The 19,300-nt window shown below is 38.8% G+C and overlaps 1 protein-coding gene across 3 annotated transcripts in view; it reads left to right on the forward strand.

Moving 5' to 3' along the window:
* SKAP1 (src kinase associated phosphoprotein 1) overlaps positions 1-19,300 on the forward strand; it is a 118,583-nt gene continuing 99,283 nt past the window's right edge. For 2 of the 3 annotated variants that reach the window (XM_085083489.1, XM_085083492.1), the window contains exons 1-4: positions 1-114; positions 2,523-2,628; positions 7,091-7,116; positions 16,866-16,952. In XM_085083489.1, the coding sequence (XP_084939615.1) occupies positions 72-114; positions 2,523-2,628; positions 7,091-7,116; positions 16,866-16,952 (262 nt within the window). In that variant the 5' untranslated portion in view covers positions 1-71. Of the gene's footprint in view, positions 115-2,522; positions 2,629-3,289; positions 3,676-7,090; positions 7,117-16,865; positions 16,953-19,300 lie in introns of those variants that run through there. The other variant, XM_085083491.1, reaches the window with a different exon arrangement.

Raw genomic sequence — 19,300 nt, forward strand, 5'->3', positions numbered from 1 at the left:
CTCCGCCCTGGGCGCTTCCTCCCCGCGCTGCTCCGGCCCGGGCCGATCCTGATCTCCCGGGAGGGAATTCCATGGATTTCTCCATCCCACAGGACATCCGGAACCTTCTGGAAGGTGATGGGAAATCCCTGCTCGGCCCTATTAAACCTCCGGGGGGAAATGCGGAAGGGAAGGATTTGGGGTGGTTTTTGGGGTGGGGGGAGGAGTTGGGGTTCTTGGGGTTATGGGATCTGTCTGGCCGCGAGTTTAGGGAGGATTTGGGGTTCTTGGGGCTTGTGGGATCTGCCTGGCCCCGAATTTAGGGAGGATTTGGGGTTCTCAGGGGTTGTGGGATCTATCTGGCCCCGAGTTTAGGGAGGATTTGGGGTTTTCAGGGGTTGTGGGATCTCAGCGAGGATTTGGGGTTTCGTGTCCTGTTGGATTTAGGGATTTGGCTCTGTGCCCTGAGGGCATTTGGGGTTCCGTGGGGCATTTGGGATTCCTTGTCTAGGGGAATTTGGGGTTTGGTGTCCTCAGGGGATCTGAGGTTTCCTGTCCCAGAGGATTTGGGGTTCGGGGATTTGGCTGCCTTGGGGTTAGGAAAATTCCCAGTAATCCGAATTTTGAGGGATTTGGGTTCAAACAAGTCCCAGCTGAGAGGTTCAAAAGACACCCCAAAACCTACAGTTGTGGGTTTTTCCACAACCCTGATAAAAAGATGCCCCAAACCCTAATTTTGTTGGGTTTTTTTCCACAACCCTGGTAAAAAGACACCCCAAACCCTAAATTTGTGGGGTTTTAAATTTTTTTTTCAGAGCTCTGATAAAGATGCTCCAAACCCTAAATTCAGTGGGGTTTGCTGCAAAACCCTGATCAAAACTCACTCCAAACCCCACATTTTGTGGGGATTTTTGCTGTTTCTGCAGAACCACCACGTTTTTCAGGTGCAGATGAATCTGCTCTGCCATTTCCTGCTGCTTTTGGGGTTTTGAACATTCATTTCCTGCTGCTTTTGGGGTTTTGAACATTCATTTCCTGCTGCTTTTGGGGTTTTCAGTGCTCATTTCCTGTCCCAGGCAGTGCCAAACCCTAATCCCTTCCCCTCCAGAGCACAAAACCCCATTTCCCTTCCCATGTTTTTGTTTTCTTTCCTATAAATTTATAAATCCCAAATTTTTGGTGGTTTCTAACCAGCCTGGTTAGACTCAGCCTAAGCCAGGCTGGGAGTTGGATGTGTTGGGAAAAGGGAATTTCAAAATTGGGATAATTGCTTCCCGGGTCCAGATTTCCTAAACTCCTTCCCAGGTCCAGGTTTCTTATCCAGATCCAGAATTCCCAAACCCTTTCCCAAGTTTCCCAAACCTTTCCCAGGTTTTTATAACTCCCCAGGTCCAAGTTTCTTATCCAAATCCAGATTTCCTAAATCCCTTTCCCAGTTTCTAACTCCTTGTATCCCTTCCCAGCTCCAAGTTTCTTCTCCAAATCCAGATTTCCTAAATCCCTTTCCCAGGTTTCTCAACTCCTTTCCCAGATTTCCCAAACTCCTTTTCCCAGACCCAGGTTTCTTTCCCAGCTCCAGATTTCTTGACTCTTCCCAATTTTCCTAAACTCTTTTCCATGTCCAGTTTTCCTGATCATTCCCAGGTTTTTTTATCCCTTCCCAGGTCCAGGTTTCATATCCAAATCCAGAATTCCCAAACCCTTTCCCAGATTTCTCAACCCTTTCCATTTCCAAGTTTCTTATCCAGGTCCAGAATTCCCAAACCTTTTCCCAATCCCAGATTTCCTCACCCTTTCCCAGGTTTCTTAAACCTTTCCCAGGTTTTTTATCCCTTTCCCAGGTCCAAGTCTCTTATCCAAATCCAGATTTCCTAAATCCCTTTCCCAGGTTTCCCAAACCTTTCCCAGATTTTTTATCCCTTCCAAGGTCCAGATTTCCTAACCTTTCCCAGGTTTCTCAAACCCTTTCTCACTTTTCCCAAACCCTTTCCCAGGTCCAGGTTTCTTCACCCTTCCCACGTTTCCCAAACCCTTTCCCAGGTTTTTTATCCCTTTCCAGGTCCAGATTTCCCAAATCCTTTCCCAGATTTCCTGACCTTTCCCAGATTTCCTGAACACTTTCCCAGGTCCAAGTTTTTTTCCCATATCTTCCCATGTTTTTTCCCATGATTTCCTAAATCCTTCCCAAGTTTTTTATCCCTTCCCAGGTCCAAATCTCCCAAACCCTTTCCCACTTTCCCCAAACCCTTTCCCACTTTCCCCAAACCCTTTCCCACTTTCCCCAAACCTTTCCCAGATTTCTCTGACCTTTCCCAGATTTCTCTGACCTTTCCCAGATTTCTCTGACCTTTCCCAGATTTCTCTGACCTTTCCCAGATTTCCCAAATCCTTTCCCAGGTTTCTCAACCCCTTTCCCGAATGTCTCAAACCCTTTCCCACTTTCCCCAAACCCTTCCCACCTCCATATTTTCCCATCCCTTCCCATCTCCACCTCTCCCCAACCTCTCAAATCCCAATTTCCCACCTCATTCCCTGTTTTCCAGACGTTGAGCATTTCCTGGCTGAGGCTCTGCGGGATGAACCTCTGAGCTCCAGGGCCAGGCAGGAGGGAGAGGAGATCCTGCTGGGGCTGCGGCGCCTCAGAGCCAGGTGGGTTTTCCTGCCAAATTCCCAATCCAAATCCTGGAATCCTTGGAATTCTGTGGGCATTCAGGGCTTGGGATTTTGGGATTTTATGTCGTTGGGATTTTCTCCATTTCTGAGTAAAAAACGATGCTCTGGGCTGTGATTCTCCTGGGATTGCGGCAGATCAGATCCAGGTGGGTTTTCCTGCCTGATTCCCAATCCAAATCCTCCCAAATCAACTCAGAATTCTGTGGGTGTTCAAAGTTTGGGATTTTGGGATGTTTCATTGGGATTTTCTCAATTTCTGAGTAAAAAATGATAAACCCTGGGCTGTGATTCTTCTGGGATTGCAGCAGATCAAACCCAGGTGGGTTTTCCTGCCTGATTCCCAATCCAAATCCTGGAATCCTTGGAATTCTGTGGGCATTCAGAGTTTGGGATTTTGGGATGTTTTGTTGGGATTTTCTCGGTTTCTGAGTAAAAAAGGTCACATCCTGGGTTGTGATTCTCCTGGGATTCTGACATATCGAATCCAGGTGGGTTTTCCTGCTTTATTCCCAATCCAAACCTTCCTGGAATCCTTGGGATTCTGTGGTGGAATCCTGGAATTCAGGGCTTGGGATTTTGGGATTTTATTTCTTGGGATTTTCTCAGTTTCTGAGTAAAAAACGATGTCCTGGGCTGTGATTCTGTTGGGAGTCTGGCAGATCAAATCCAGGTGGGTTTTCTTGCTTGATTCCCAATCCAAATCCTTCCAAATCAACTCTGAGTTCCGTGGGCATTCAGAGTTTGGGATTTTGGGATTTTATTTCATTGGGATTTTCTCAATTTCTGAGTAAAAAATGATAAACTCTGGGCTGTGATTCTCCTGGGATTGCAGCAGATCAGATCCAGGTGGGTTTTCCTGCCTGATTCCCAATCCCAATCCTGGAATCCTTGGAATTCTGTGGGCGTTTGGGGCTTGGGATTTTGGGATTTTGGGATGTTTTGTTGGGATTTTCTTGGTTTCCGAGTAAAAAACTACTCATTGTGGTCTGTGATTCTCCTGGGATTCTGGTGGATCAGATCCAGGTGGGTTTTCCTGCCAAATTCCCAATCCAAATCCTGGAATCCTTGGAATTCTGTGGGCATTCAGAGTTTGGGATTTTGGGATGTTTCATTGGGATTTTCTCCATTTCTGAGTAAAAACGATGCTCTGGGCTGTGATTCTCCTGGGATTGCAGCAGATCAGATCCAGGTGGGTTTTCCTGCCAAATTCCCAATCCAAAGCCTGGAATCCTTGGAATTCTGTGGGCATTCAGAGTTTGGGATTTGGGGATTTTGGGATGTTTTGTTGGGAATTTTTTGGTTTCCAAGTAAAAAAATAACACATTGTGGTCTGTGATTCTCCTGGTATTCTGGTGAATCAGATCCAGGTGGGTTTTCCTGCTTCATTCCCAATCCAAATCCTTCCAAATCAACTCGGAATTCTGTGGGTGTTCAGAGTTTGGGATTTTGGGATGTTTCGTTGGGATTTTCTGAATTTCCGAGTAAAAAATCTCATCCCATTCCCACTAAAATTCCTGGGAAAATCAGAGCAGGAATTCATCACTCCGAGGATTTATTTCCAGAGAAATAAAAAGGATCTAAAAGAAAAAGAAATCATTAAAAATAATAGTAAATAAATAAAAAGGATCTAAAAGAAAAAGGAACCATTAAAAATGATAATAAATAAATAAAAAGGATCTAAAAGAAAAAGAAATCATTAAAAATAATCATAAATAAAAAGGATCTAAAAGAAAAAGAAATCATTAAAAATAATAATAAATAAAAAGGATCTAAAAGAAAAAGAAATCATTAAAAATAATCATAAATAAATAAAAAGGATCTAAAAGAAAAAGAAATCATTAAAAATAATAATAAATAAATAAAAAGGATCTAAAAGAAAAAGAAATCATTAAAAATAATCATAAATAAATAAAAAGGATCTAAAAGAAAAAGAAATCATTAAAAATAATCATAAATAAATAAAAAGGATCTAAAAGAAAAAGGAATCATTAAAAATAATCATAAATAAAAAGGATCTAAAAGAAAAAGAAATCATTAAAAATAATCATAAATAAATGAAAAGGATCTAAAAGAAAAAGAAATCATTAAAAATAATCATAAATAAATGAAAAGGATCTAAAAGAAAAAGGAATCATTAAAAGAGGAGAAGAAATAAAAATAACTGAGGAGAAAAAGAAATTATTTTAAAACATAAGAAATAAATCTCCTGCAGCTCCAAGAGAATTCCCAGATATTCCCCATTTATTCCACAATTCCAGGATGGAAATTTTTAAGGAAAGAATTTCCCACATTAATCCAAATCAAATCAATTCCATTTCCACCTCCTTCCATCCCAAACCACAAATTCCCTCTGGAGCTTCCAGGCTTCTCCCTTTCCGGAATTTTCCATCCTTTCCAATGGAATTACCCCAATTTTCCATCCTTTCCAATGGAATTATCCCAATTTTCCATCCTTTTCCATCCCACCGATGGAATTATCCCAATTTTCCATCCTTTTTTCCATCCTTTTTTCCACCTTTTTTCCACCTTTTTTCCATCCTTTTTTCCATCCTTTTTTCCATCCTTTTTTCCATCCTTTTTTCCATCCTTTTTTCCATCCTTTTTTCCATCCTTTTTTCCATCCTTTTTTCCATCCTTTTTTCATCCCACCAATGGAATTATCCCAATTTTCCATCCTTTCCAATGGAATTATCCCAATTTTCCATCCTTTCCAATGGAATTATCCCAATTTTCCATCCTTTCCAATGGAATTATCCCAATTTTCCATCCTTTTTCCATCCCACCGATGGAATTATCCCAATTTTCCATCCATTTCCTGCCTCAGCCTGAAATCCGAGAGCTGGAAAAGGAATTGAAAATGAATTTAAATCGGATTTTTTTTCCATTAATGGTGAATTTCTGATCCCATTTTCTCAAGTCGTAATTTTTTATTTTATTCCTTGCTGGAAATCTCATCCAGCATCGATTTTATTTTGTATTTTATTTTTTTATTTTATTATTTTTTTTAAATTTATTTTTTTATTTATTTTTAAATCCTTAAAATCCAATTTTTTTTTGCATTTTTCCTTCCATTCTCTCCGAGCTCCACGGCAGGGAACGGAATTCAATTTTCCATTTTTTTTTTTTACTCAATTTTCCCATTTTTTATTCCATTTCCCGGGATTGGGGATGACAGAGGTCAGGAGTGAAGCTTTGCTGCTTTCCTGGATCGGGAATTGGGAGAGACAGGAAATCGATGGGAAATGTCAGAGTGGAAACTGGGCTGGAGGGAAAATGGGAATAAATGGGATTTTCTGGGGAATAAATGGGATTTTCTGGGGAATAAATGGGATTTTCTGGGGAATAAATGGGATTTTCTGGGGAATAAATGGGATTTTCTGGGGAATAAATGGGATTTTCTGGGGAAAAAATGGGATTTTTGGGAAAAATGGGTTTTTGGGGTGGGTTTTTGGGGTTGGGTTTTCTGGGAAAGAATGGGATTTCCAGAAAAAAATGGGATTTTCCAGGGGAAAAAAAGGGATTTTATGGGGAATAAATGGGATTTTTCTGGGAAAGAATGGGATTTTCCAGGGAAAAAAAAGGGATTTTCTGAGAATAAAAAAGGGATTTTTCTGGGAAAGAAATGGGATTTTCCGGAAAAAAAGGGATTTCCCAGAGAAAAAAATGGGATTTTCTGGGGACTAAAAATGGGATTTTCCAGGGAATAAAAATGGGATTTTCTGGGAAAAAAAAAAGTATTTTCTGGGGAAATAAATTCGATTTTTCAGGGAAAAAAAGGGATTTTCTGGGAAAAATAATGGGATTTTCTGGGAAAAAATGGGATTTTTCTGGGGGAAAAAAAAGGGATTTTCTGGGGAAAAGAATGGGATTTTCTGGGAAGAAAGGGGATTTTCTGGGAAGAAAGGGGATTTTCTGGGAAAAAAGGGGATTTTCTGGGAAAAAAGGGGATTTTCTGGGAAAAAAGGGGATTTTCTGGGAAAAAAGGGGATTTTCTGGGGGAAAAAAAAGAGAGATTTTTCTGGGGAAAAAAAATGGGATTTCCTGGGAAAAAAATTGGGATTTTCCAGGTTAAATAAATGGGATTTTCTGGGGAAAAAAATGGGATTTCTGGGGAGAAGAAATGGGATTTTCCAGGAAAAGAAATAGGACTTTCCTGGGAAAAGAAATGGGATTTTCTGGGGGAAAAAAAAGGGATTTTCTGGGAAAAAAAATGGGATTTCCTGGGGAAAATAATGAGATTTTCCAGGAAAAAAAAATGGGATTTCCCAAGTTATTCCCAGAAATTCAGAATCCCAAATCTCAATTCTTTTGGGAATTCCTCATCCCAAATCCATTTCCCATTCCCTGAATTCCCAAATCTTCCCGAATTCCTCAGGCTGGGATATTTTTTTAGGAAAATTCCCAATTTTTACATCTCTTTTCCCATTTTCCCTTTCAGGTTCCACCTGGAATTCTCATCCCGAGGTGAGTCCAGCTGGGAAAAGGGAGAAATTCCCACTGGGAATTCTGGATTTTGAGGCATTTCTGGCGCCAAATTCCCAGAAAAAGGAGTTTGGAGGGAATTTTGGGAAAATTCCTGGGCTGGGAAAAGGCAGGAAGTTCATCCTGGAGGGAAAATCCCAGAATTTGTGCAATTCTGGGATAAATTTGGGAAGTTTTCCAGGAAAATTTCTGCCTCTGGAAATGGATCCGAGGTTGGGAAGAGCAGAAAATTCCCATTGGGAATTGTTGGGAGAAAAAAATTCCAAAGTTGTCCTTTGGTTTTCCAACCTTGGGCTTGGAATGGGAATTTTCTGGGAATTTTCTGGGAATTTTCTGGGAATTTTCTGGGAATTTTCTGGGAATTTTCTGGGAATTTCTGTCCTTAACGATTCGGGAATGGGAATTTTCTGGGAATTTTGCTTGTTAACAATTTGGGAATGGGAATTTTCTGGGAATTTCTGTCATTAACGATTCAGGAAATTTGGAGTTTCTGGGAATTTCTGTTAACAATTCAGGAATGGGAATTTTCTGGGAATTTCTGTCGTTAATGATTCGGGAAATTTGGAGTTTCTGGGAATTTCTGTTAACAATTCGGGAATGGGAATTTTCTGGGAATTTTCTGGGAATTTATCTTTTAAATGATTCAGGAATGGGAATTTTCTGGGAATTTCTGTCGTTAACGATTCGGGAAATTTGGAGTTTCTGGGAATTTCTGTTAACAATTCAGGAATGGGAATTTTCCGGGAATTTCGCTTGTTAACTATTCAGGAATGGGAATTTTCTGGGAATTTCTGTCCTTAACGATTCGGGAAATTTGGATTTTCTGGGAATTTCTGTCGTTAACGATTCAGGAATTGGAATTTTCTGGGAATTTCTCTTGCTAACAATTCGGGAATTGGAATTTTCTGGGAATTTCTCCTGTTAATGATTCGGGAAATTTGGATTTTTCTCCTCGTTCTCTCCGCGATGTGAGGGAGGATTTGGGATTCCCGAGGGAATTCCGGATTTCCAGGATGGTTGATGGATGTGGAGTTGGTCGGAGCTCAGCTGGAGCTCCTTGGGATCCTCATGGATTTATGGATTCATGGAGAGAATTCCCAATTCAGGATTTGGGGATTTGTGGATTTTCCTTTAAAATTGGTTTTGATCCATGAGGATCTCCTGGAGTTCAGCCAAGGTGGGAATTCCTGGAATAAAATCCTTCCTGATATTCCAACTCCTCCAATCTTTCCTTTATTCCAGGAGGAAAATCCTTCCCGATATTCCAGTTCCTCCAGGAATAAAATCCTTTTTCACCATTCCAACTCTTCCAATCCTTTACTCCAGGAATAAAATCCTTTTTCCAATCCTTTATTCCAGGAATAAAATCCTTCCCAATATTCCAACTTGTCCAATCCTTCATTCCATAAATAAAATCCTTTTCCCAATCCTTTATCCCAGGAATAAAATCCTTTTTCCAATCCTTTGGAATTTACTCCAGGAATAAAATCTTTTCCACCATTCCAACTCCTCCAATCCTTTACTCCAGGAATAAAATCCTTTTTCCCATCCTTTATTCCTGGAAAAAAAATCCTTTTTCACCTTTCCAGCTCCCCCAATCCTCTATTCCAGGAATAAAATCCTTCCCAATATTCCAACTCCTCCAATCCTTTATTCCATAAATAAAATCCTTTTCCCAATCCTTTACTCCAGGAATAAAGTCCTTTTCACCATTCCAACTCCTCTAATCGTTCATTTATTCCAGGACTAAAATCCCTTCCTGACATTCCAACTCTTCCAATTGTTTAATCCTGGAATAAAATCCTTCCCAATATTCCAACTTCTCCAGGAATAAAATCTCCTCCCGACATTCCAACTCCTCCAATCTTTCCTTTATTCCAGGAAAAAAACCATTCCCAATATTCCAACTCTTCCAATCCTTTATCCCAGGAACAAAATCCTTTTTCCAATCCTTTATTCCAGGAATAAAATCCTTTTCCACCATTCCAACTCCTCCAATCCTTTATCCCAGGAATAAAATCCTTCCCGACATTCCAACTCCTTCAATCCTTTACTCCAGGAATAAAATCCTTTTTCCAATCCTTTATCCCAGGAATAAAATCCTTCCCGACATTCCAACACCTCCAATCCTCTATTCCAGAAATAAAATCCTTTTTCATCTTTCCAACTCCTCCAATCCTTCTTTTATTCCAGGAATAAAATCTCTTCTCAGCATTCTGACTCTTCCAATTGTTTATTCCTGGAATAAAATTCCTTCCCAAAGTTCCAACTTCTCCAATCCTTCCTTTATTCCAGGAATAAAACCCTTTTCCACCATTCCAACTCCTCCAATCCTTTATTCCAGGACTAGAATCAATTCCCAATATTCGAATTCCTCCAATCCTTTATTCCATAAATAAAGTCCTTTTTCCAATCCTTTATTCCACGACTAAAATCCTTCCCAACATTCCAACTCTTCCAATTGTTTACTCCTGGAATAAAATCCCTTCCCAATATTCCAAGTCCTCCAATCTTTTATCCCAGGAATAAAATCCTTCCCAATATTCCAACTCCCCCAGTCCTTCCTTTATTCCAGGATTAAAATCCCTTCCTGACATTCCAGCTCCTCCCATCCTTTACTCCAGGAATAAAATCCTTCCTGACATTCCAACTCCCCCAATCCTTTATTCCTGGAATAAAATCCTTTTCCACCATTCCAACTCCCCCAATCCTTTATTCCAGGGATAAAATCAATTCCCAATATTTGAATTCCTCCAATCCTTTATCCCAGGAATAAAATCCTTTTTCCCATCCTTTATCCCAGGAATAAAATCCTTTTCCACCACTCCAACTCCTCCACTCCTCCCCGACACTCCAACCCCTCCCATCCCATCCTACAACCCCAAATTCCCGCTGGAATTTCCCGATTTAATCAGCAGCCTTTCATTGCTTCCCGAGCTTTGTTCTCCAGCAGCTGGGAACCCTTTGGAAAAGCTCAGGGAACAGCTGGGTGGGAAATGAGAAATAAAAAACAAAAAAAGGAGATGAAAGGATCCAAATGAGGGTTTGGGATTGGGAAATTTCATGGAATTGGGAGGGAGGAGGAGGAGGAATTGTTCTGGGAATGGTTTGGGATTTGGGGGAGTTGGGAGGTGGAGGGAAAGTGGGGAAATCGGGATGGGGAGATGGGAATTGGGGAGTTGGGTTGGATTCCTGAGGGGAATTTTTCCTGGATTTGGATTCCTGAGGGGAATTCCTGGTGTTAAAAATTCCCGATGGGAATTGGGGATTTGGTTTGGATTCCTGATGGGAATTCCTGGATTTGGATTCCTGAGGGGAATTCCTGGTGTTAAAAATTCCTGATGGGAATTGGGGATTTGGTTTGGATTCCCAATGGGAATTCCTGGATTTGGATTCCTGAGGGGAATTCCCAATTTCAAAAATTCCCAATGGGAATTCCTGGCTTTGGATTCCCAATGGGAATTCCTGGTTTCAAAGTTTCCTGCTGGGAGTTCCTGGATTCAAAAAATCCTGCTGGGAATTCCTGGCTTTGGATTCCTGGCTTTGGATTCCTGCTGGGAATTACTGGTTTCAAAAATTCCTGATGGGAATTCCTGGCTTGGAATTCCTGCTGAGAATTCCTGGTGTTAAAAATTCCTGATGGGAATTCCTGCTGGGAATTCCTGGCTTTAAATTCCTGGATTCAAAGATTCCTGCTGGGAATTCCTGGTTTCAAAAATTCCTGCTGGGAATTCCTTGTGTTAAAAATTCCTGCTGGGAATTCCTGGTTTCAAAGAGTCCTGCAGGGAATTCCTGGCTTTGAATTCCTGCTGAGAATTCCTGGTGTTAAAAATTCCTGATGAGAATTCCTGGCTTTGGATTCCCAATGGGAATTTCTGGCTCCAAAAATTCCTGCTGGGAATTCCTGGATTAAAGAATTCCTGCTGGGAATTTCTGGATTAAAAAATTCCGGCTGGGAATTCCTGGTGTTAAAAATTCCTGCTGGGAATTCCTGGCTTTAAATTCCGGGTTTCAAAGATTCCTGCTGGGAATTCCTGGTTTCAAAAATTCCTGATGGGAATTTCTGGCTTCATATTCCTGCTGGGAATTCCTAGTTTCAAAAATTCCTGCTGGGAATTGCTGGCATGAGGATCAGGAATTGCCTTCAAACCCTTCAAACATCTCAAAACCCTTCAGACAAACATCCCAAAAACCCCTTCAAAATCCCAAATTTATGGACTTTTTTCCCCTTTAAAGCCCCAAATCCATGGATTTTCAGCAGGAATCTCCCATTCCCTCTCCCTCTCCCTTATCCCCAATTTTTTCTCGGTTTAGTTATGACAAGGAAAAGTCACAAATCATTCAAATAAAAAAAAAAGAAAATAAAAAATCCCTTTTTGCTCCAAGATTCCCTTTGAAGGCAACGGGAGTGTTTTGGGATGAATGGAGTGTTTGGGGATTTTGGGAAGTTTTATTTATAAAAATCCCTTTTTGGCTCTTGGCAGAGTCGATTCAACTCCATGGAAATTTGGATTTATGATGTGTTTGGGAAAAATGGGGAAAAGTTTGGGATTGAGGAGGTTTGGGATGTTTTGGGTCAAATTTGGCTGCTGGCGACTTGCTGGGAGTTTCTGGTTTATAAACAGTTTTGTGATAATATAAAATGTAAAAATAGAAATGTTTTTAAAAATATAAAAATATAAAAATATAAAAATATAAAAATAATATAAAAATATAAAAATATAAAAATATAAAAATATAAAAATATAAAAATATAAATTTTTTTTTTAAAATATAAAATATAAATATATAAAATATTATATAAAAATATAAAATATAATATATAAATATATAAATATATATATAAATATAAAAAATAAGTAGGAAAATAATTCAAAACTAGAAATGTGAAAATATGAATATAAATATGAAAATATAACTGCTGGGAATTCCTGGTTTTGTAAACGGTTTTATAATAATATAAAATAGAAAAATAGAAGTATTTTTTAAAAATGGAAATAGAAAAATAAATATAGAAATAATATAAAGATAGAAATGTTTTTTAAAAGAAATATAAAAAATAAATAAAAAATAATATAAAAATAGAAATAGAAAAAATAAATCTAAAAATAATATAAAGATAGAAATATAAAAATAGAAATATAAATAGAAAAATAATAAAGAATAACTATAAAAATAGTATAAAATATAAATATAATATTAAAATAAAAAGAATAAATATAAAAAGAATATAAAAGTATAAATATAATATTCAAATAAAAATATTATACAGGGGAGATGAAAAGGAAGACAAAACAACTTTGGGAGGAAACTTGGGAAAAAAGGAAAAATCTTGGGAAAAAAGGATAAGTTTTGGGGGAAAATGAGGAAAATGATAAATCTCAAGGAAAAAAGGGATAAATCTCAGAAAAAAAAGGATAAAACTCAGGAAAAAAGGGATAAATCTCGAGGGGAAAAAAAGGGATAAATCTCAGGAAAAATGGAATAAATCTCAGTAAAAAATGGGATAAATCTCAGAAAAAAGGGATAAAACTCAGGAAAAAAGGGATAAATCTTGGAAAAAAAAGGATAAATCTCAGAAAAATGTGATAATTTTATTTCCTGGTTTCCACGCGGTGCGAATGGCTGGTTGGAGGTTCTTCCCGAGGCAGGAAATTCCAGGGAATTCCAGGAAATTCCAGGGAATTCCAGGAAATTCCAGGGAATTCCAGGGAATTCCAGCTGCTCGTTCAATTCCCGCCTGGAGTTGCATCGCAGCTCAACCTGCTGGAGGTTGGGAATCACTGCAGGCGGAATTCCCCAAGGGTTTTTGGGGAAAAATTCCAAAATTCCTGAAGGTTTTTGGGGAAAAATTCCCGAAGATTTTTTGGGAATCACTGCAGCTGAAATTCCCAAAGGATTTTGGGGAAAAATTCCAAAATTCCCGAAGGTTTTTTGGGGAAAAATTCCAAAATTCCTGAAGGTTTTTGGGGAAAAATTCCAAAATTCCCGAAGGTTTTTTTGGGAAAAATTCCAAAATTCCTGAAGGATTGGATTAATAAAAAATCGGATTAATAAAAAATTTGGGAATTAGGGCTGGGAAAGGATGGAGCAGCAGCTGGGAATTCCTGTTTGGAATTGTTTGGGAAAATTTCATACCTCCTGGCTAAACCTGAAGTGATTTTGATTAAAAAGATATTGATTAAAAATTGGATTATAAAAAAAATTGGATTATAAAAAAAATGGGATTAATAAAAAAAATCGGATTAATAAAATTGGATTAATAAAAAATCGGACTAATAAAAAATCGGACTAATAAAAAAATCGGACTAATAAAAAATCAGATTAATAAAAAATCGGATTAACAAAAAATCGGATTAATAAAAAAATCAGACTAATAAAAAAATCAGATTAATAAAAAAATCAGACTAATAAAAAATCAGGAATCAGAGCTGGAAAAGCACAGAGCAGCAGCAGCTGGGAATTCCCATCTGGAATTGTTTGGGAAAATTTCAAACCTCCTGGCTAAACCTGAAGTTTTTTTTTTATTTAAAAAAGTGGATTAAAAATTGGGTTAATAAAAAAAATTGGATTAATAAATCGGATCAATAAAAATTCGGACTAATAAAAAAATTGGATTGATAAAAATTGGATTGATAAAAATTGGATTAATAAAAAAATCAGACTAATAAAAAACTTGGATTAATAAAAATTGGATTAATAAAAAAATCAGACTAATAAAAAACTTGGATTAATAAAAAATCGGATTAATAAAAAATCAGACTAATAAAAAAATCAGGAATCAGAGCTGGAAAAGCACCGAGCAGCAGCAGCTGGGAATTCCCAGTTTGGAATTGTTTGGGAAAATTTCAAACCTCCTGGCTAAACCTGAAGTGATTTTGATTTAAAAAATATTGATTAAAAATTAGATTATAAAAAAATCGGACTAATAAAAAATCGGATTAATTAAAAAAATCGGATCAATAAAAAATCGAATTAATAAAAAAATTGGATTAATAAAAAAAATTGGATTAAAAAAAATCAGATTAATAAAAAATCGGATTAATAAAAATTGGATTAATAAAAAATCGGATTAATAAAAAATCAGACTAATAAAAAAATCAGATTAATAAAAAATCAGATTAATAAAAATTCAGGAATCAGAGCTGGAAAAGCACCGAGCAGCAGCAGCAGCTGGGAATTCCCATCTGGAATTGTTTGGGAATCGCTGAGTGAAGCTGCAGCTGCTTCTCTCCTCGGCGACATTTGGGGACAAAAACTCCTCTCTGGCTTTGTTTGGGAAGCAAATATTCCAGAAAAAACAAAGGCTGGGGGATTTGGCCAGCTGGAGCTCGGCGGAAAATCCAATATTGGGAGAAGATTTCCCTGGAAAAGCGAAGGGAGGAGAGGAAAGAGCTTCTCATCGCCTCGGCTGGTGGGCAGGGAAACCAGGATTGGAGCCAAATCCCCGAATTTGGGGGGAAATCCAGGGATTTGGCCCTAAAATCCAGGTTTTTATCCCTAAAAATCCAGGGATTTAGCCCAAAATGTGTGAATTCCTGTAGGAAATCCATGGATTTGGCCCTAAAATCCAGGTTTTCATCCCTAAAAATCCATGGATTTAGCCCTAGAATCCAGGTTTTTATCCCTAAAAATCCATGGATTTAGCCCTAAAATCCAGGTTTTTATCCCTAAAAATCCAGGGATTTGGCCCTAAAATCCAGGTTTTTAATCCCTAAAATCCATTGATTTATCCCTAAAATATATGGCTTGATCCCAATCCCAGAATTTGTGGGGGAAATCCATGGATTTAGGCCTAGAATCCAGGTTTTTATCCCTAAAAATCCCTGGATTTAGCCCTAAAATCCAGGTTTTCATCCCTAAAATCCATGGATTTAGCCCTAGAATTCATGGATTTATCCCAAACTGTGTGAATTTCTGCAGGAAATCCGTGGATTTATCCCTAGAATACATGGATTTATCCCAAAATGTGGGAATTCCTGTAGGAAATCCGTGGATTTATCCCTACAATCCATGGATTTATCCCCAAAAATGTGTGAATTTCTGCAGGAAATCCAGGTTTTTATCCCTAAAATCCATGGATTTATCCCTAAAATATATTGCTTGATCCCAATCCCATAATTTGTGGGGGAAATCAATGGATTTGTCCCTAGAATCCAGGTTTTTATCCCTAAAAATCCAGGGATTTAGCCCAAAATGTGTGAATTTGTGGGGCAAATCCATGGATTTAGGCCTAAAATCCAGGTTTTCATCCCTAAAAATCCATGGATTTAGCCCTAAAACGAGGTTTTTATCCCTAAAATCCATGGATTTATCCCTAGAGTTCATGGATTTATCCCAAACTGTGTGAATTTCTGCAGGAAATCCATGGATTTAGGCCTAGAATCCAGGCTTTTATCCCTAAAAATCCATGGATTTGTCCCTAGAATCCATGGATTTATCCCAAAATGTGTGAATTCCTGTAGGAAATCCATGGATTTATCCCAATCCCTGTTAATTTCTGCAGGAAATCCACAGATTTACCCCTAAAATCCAGGTTTTTATCCCTAAAATCCATGGATTTATCCCTAGAGTTCATGGATTTATCCCAAACTGTGTGAATTTCTGCAGGAAATCCATGGATTTAGCCCTAAAATATATGATTTGAGCCAAATCCCAGAATTTCTGTGGGAGATCCATGGATTTGTCCCTAGAATTCATGGATTTATCCCCAAAAATGTGTGAATTTCTGCAGGAAATCCATGGATTTATCCCTAGAATTCATGGATTTATCCCAATCCCTCTTAATTTCTGCAGGAAATCCACAGATTTATCCCTAGAATCCAGGTTTTTATCCCTAAAAATCCATGGATTTATCCCTAAAATATATGGCTTGATCCCAATCCCATAATTTGTGGGGGAAATCCATGGATTTAGCCCTAGAATTCATGGATTTATCCCAAAACACGTTAATTTCTGTAGGATATTCAGGCTTTTATCCCTAAAATCCATGAATTTATCCCAAAACAAGTTAATTTCTGTAGGATATTCAGGTTTTTATCCCTAAAATCCATGGATTTATCCCAAAATGATTGAATTCCTGTAGGAAATCCATGTTTTTATCCCTAGAATTCATGGATTTAACCCAATCCCTGTTAATTCCTGCAGGAAATCCAGGTTTTTATAGAAATCCCATAATTTGTGGGGGAAATCCATGGATTTATCCCTAGAATCTATGGATTTATCCCAATCCCTGTTAATTCCTGCTGGAAATCCAGCTTTTTATCCCTAAAATCCATGGCTTTATCCCTTATCCCTCTCTAATGAAGGATTTCCAACCTTTTTCCCCTAAAATTTTCCAGGAAAATTCCATTTTCCTGCAGGCAATCCATGGTTTTATCCCAATCCCTCTTTCCCGAAGGATTTCCCAGTTTTTTCCCCCAAAAATCCAGGAAAATTCTCCATTTCAGCAGAGCAGGAATTGGAAAATTCCCAATTCCCACACGAGGATCGAGGAGTTGGATTTACCTCTGGAATTTTGGGATCAACATTCCCAAGTTTTTTTTTTTCCCAGCATTCCCTCGGCTGGAATTCTCTACCTCTAAAATCCGTAAAATCCCCAAAATCCCTCAAATCCCACAAAAAACAAATCAGGATTTCATTGGGAATTCCCACAGGGGATGTTTGGGATCGGGAATTCCCAAATCCCGATTTTTTTTTCCCCAAAAATAAATCTCATTTTTCCCATCCAGGAGAAGATCAGGGCGGCTCTGAGGAAAATCCTGGCTGGAATTCCGCGATTCCCGAGGCAGAATTCCCGGCGGAATTCCAGGATGACGGTGAGTCCAGGATTTTTTTTTTCCTCAGAATTCCAGAAAAGACAAAATTTTATCCTGGAATGCTTCAGTTTTCCCAAAATTCTGGAGGTGATTTTGGGATTTTTTGGGTGATTTCGCCTGTTCCTGCTAAATCCTGGAGAATATTCCCGGAATTCCAGGTGGTTTTCCAACATCCCGGTTGGTTTGTTTGGGATTTGGATGGGAAAAATCCGGGATTGGAGTCGATATTCCTGGAAATGCGGGATTGGAAATGTGGGATTGGAGTCAATATTCCTGGAAATCCAGGATTGGAGTTGATATTCCAGGAAATCTGGGATTGGGATTGATATTCTTGGAAATGTGGGATTGGAAATGTGGGATTGGAGTCGATATTCCCAGAAATCTGGGATTGGGATCAATATTCCCAGAAATCTGGGATTGGGATTGATATTCTTGGAAATGTGGGATTGGAAATGTGGGATTGGAGTTGATATTCCTGGAAATCCAGGATTGGAGTCGATATTCCCGAAAATGTGGGATTGGAGTTGATATTCCCAGAAATCTGGAATTGGGATCATTATTCCCGGAAATCTGGGATTGGAGTTGATGTTCCTGGAAATCTGGGATTGGGATTGGTATTCCCAAAATCCGGGATTGGAGTCGATATTCCTGAAAATGTGGGATTGGAGTTGATGTTCCTGGAAATCCAGGATTAGAGTTGATATTCCCGGAAATCCAGGATTTGAGTCGATATTCCCAAAAATCCGGGATTGGGATCGATATTCCCGGAAATCCAGGATGGACATGGAGCAAGGCTGGGATTTCCTGGGAATTTGAGATTTCTCTGGGAATTTTTTCCCAGATTTTCCTGTTTACCCAAAAGATCTTATTTCCCAACGGAAGCGAATCTCAGATTTGGGATGATTCTCCCAAAAAAAATCAGAATTTCGGAGGTGGAAAAGTTCCGATTTGGGGGAAAATCCACCAATTTCCATCCCAACCGGAATTCCTCCCGGAAATCGGGAAAATTCCCACTTTTCCCCGGAGAGGGTTGGGAATGAGTTCAGCCAACGATCCGTGAGCTCCGCGGGATTTCTCCCTGCGGAGCAATTCCGGGAAAAAACGTTTGCTCAGAGCGAAAGCCTTGGAAAAACTGCGGGAATTCCCCGGGAGACAATTCCCGGATTTCCTGGAGTTCTTCTCCCGAACCGGTTTTGGGATTTCGAACTGGGAGGTTTCCTAATTTGGGGATTTTTGGGGTTTTTGGGGAAGGAAGGAAAGGTTTGGGGATGGACTGGGATGGAATTTGGAGTTTTGGGATGGGATTCGGGATGGGATTCGGGATGGAATTTGGAATTTTGGGATGGAATTCAGGAGGGAATTCAGGAGAGAATTTGGGATGGAACTGTATGGAATTCGGGATGGAATTCGGGATGGAAATTCGGGATAGAATTGGATAGAATTTTGGGATGGAATTCGGGATGGAATTTGGAATTTGGGATGGAATTTTGGGATGGAATTGTATGGAGTTTTGGGATGGAGTTTGGGATGGAGTTTTGAATTTTGGGATGGAATTTCAGGATGGAATTCAGGATGGAATTTGGAATTTTGGGATGGAATTTTGGGATGGAATTTGAGACGGAATTTTGGGATGGAATTGTATGGAATTTTGGGATGGAATTTGGAGTTTTGGGATGGAATTTCGGGATGGAATTTCGGGATGGAATTTGAGATGGAATTTTGGGATGGAATTGTATGGAATTTTGGGATGGAATTTGGAGTTTTGGGATGGAATTTCGGGATGGAATTTCGGGATGGAATTTCGGGATGGAATTTGGAGTTTCGGGATGGAATTTCAGGATGGAATTTGGGATGGAATTTGGGAAGGAAGTGTCCATGGAAAGGTGGGAATTGTTGGGATTTTGAGGATTTTTCCCATCCAAACCATTCCGGGATTTTATAAATTGGGGATTTATGGATTTAGCATCTCCAGGCTTTGCTCTGTACGTTTGTAATTATTAATCAATAATCTGGATATTGATTAATGGCTTTGGGTATTGATTAATGGCTTTGGGTATTGATTAATGGCTTTGGATATTTATTGTCGCTTTGGGTATTGATTTATTCCCTTTGGATATTGATTAATGACTTTGGATATTGATTTATTGCATTTGGATATTGATTAATGACTTTGGATATTGATTAGTGCCTTTGGATATTGATTAATGCCTTTGGGTATTGATTAATGACTTTGGATATTGATTAGTGCATTTGGATATTGATTTATTCCCTTTGGATATTGATTAATGCCTTTGGATATTAATGCCTTTGGGTATTGATTTATTCCCTTTGGGTATTGATTAGTGCAT

This window comes from Lichenostomus cassidix, chromosome 27 (genome assembly GCF_008360975.1).
Source record: "Lichenostomus cassidix isolate B80296 chromosome 27, HeHo_3.0, whole genome shotgun sequence".
In the NCBI taxonomy this organism is placed as follows: Eukaryota; Metazoa; Chordata; class Aves; order Passeriformes; family Meliphagidae; genus Lichenostomus; species Lichenostomus cassidix.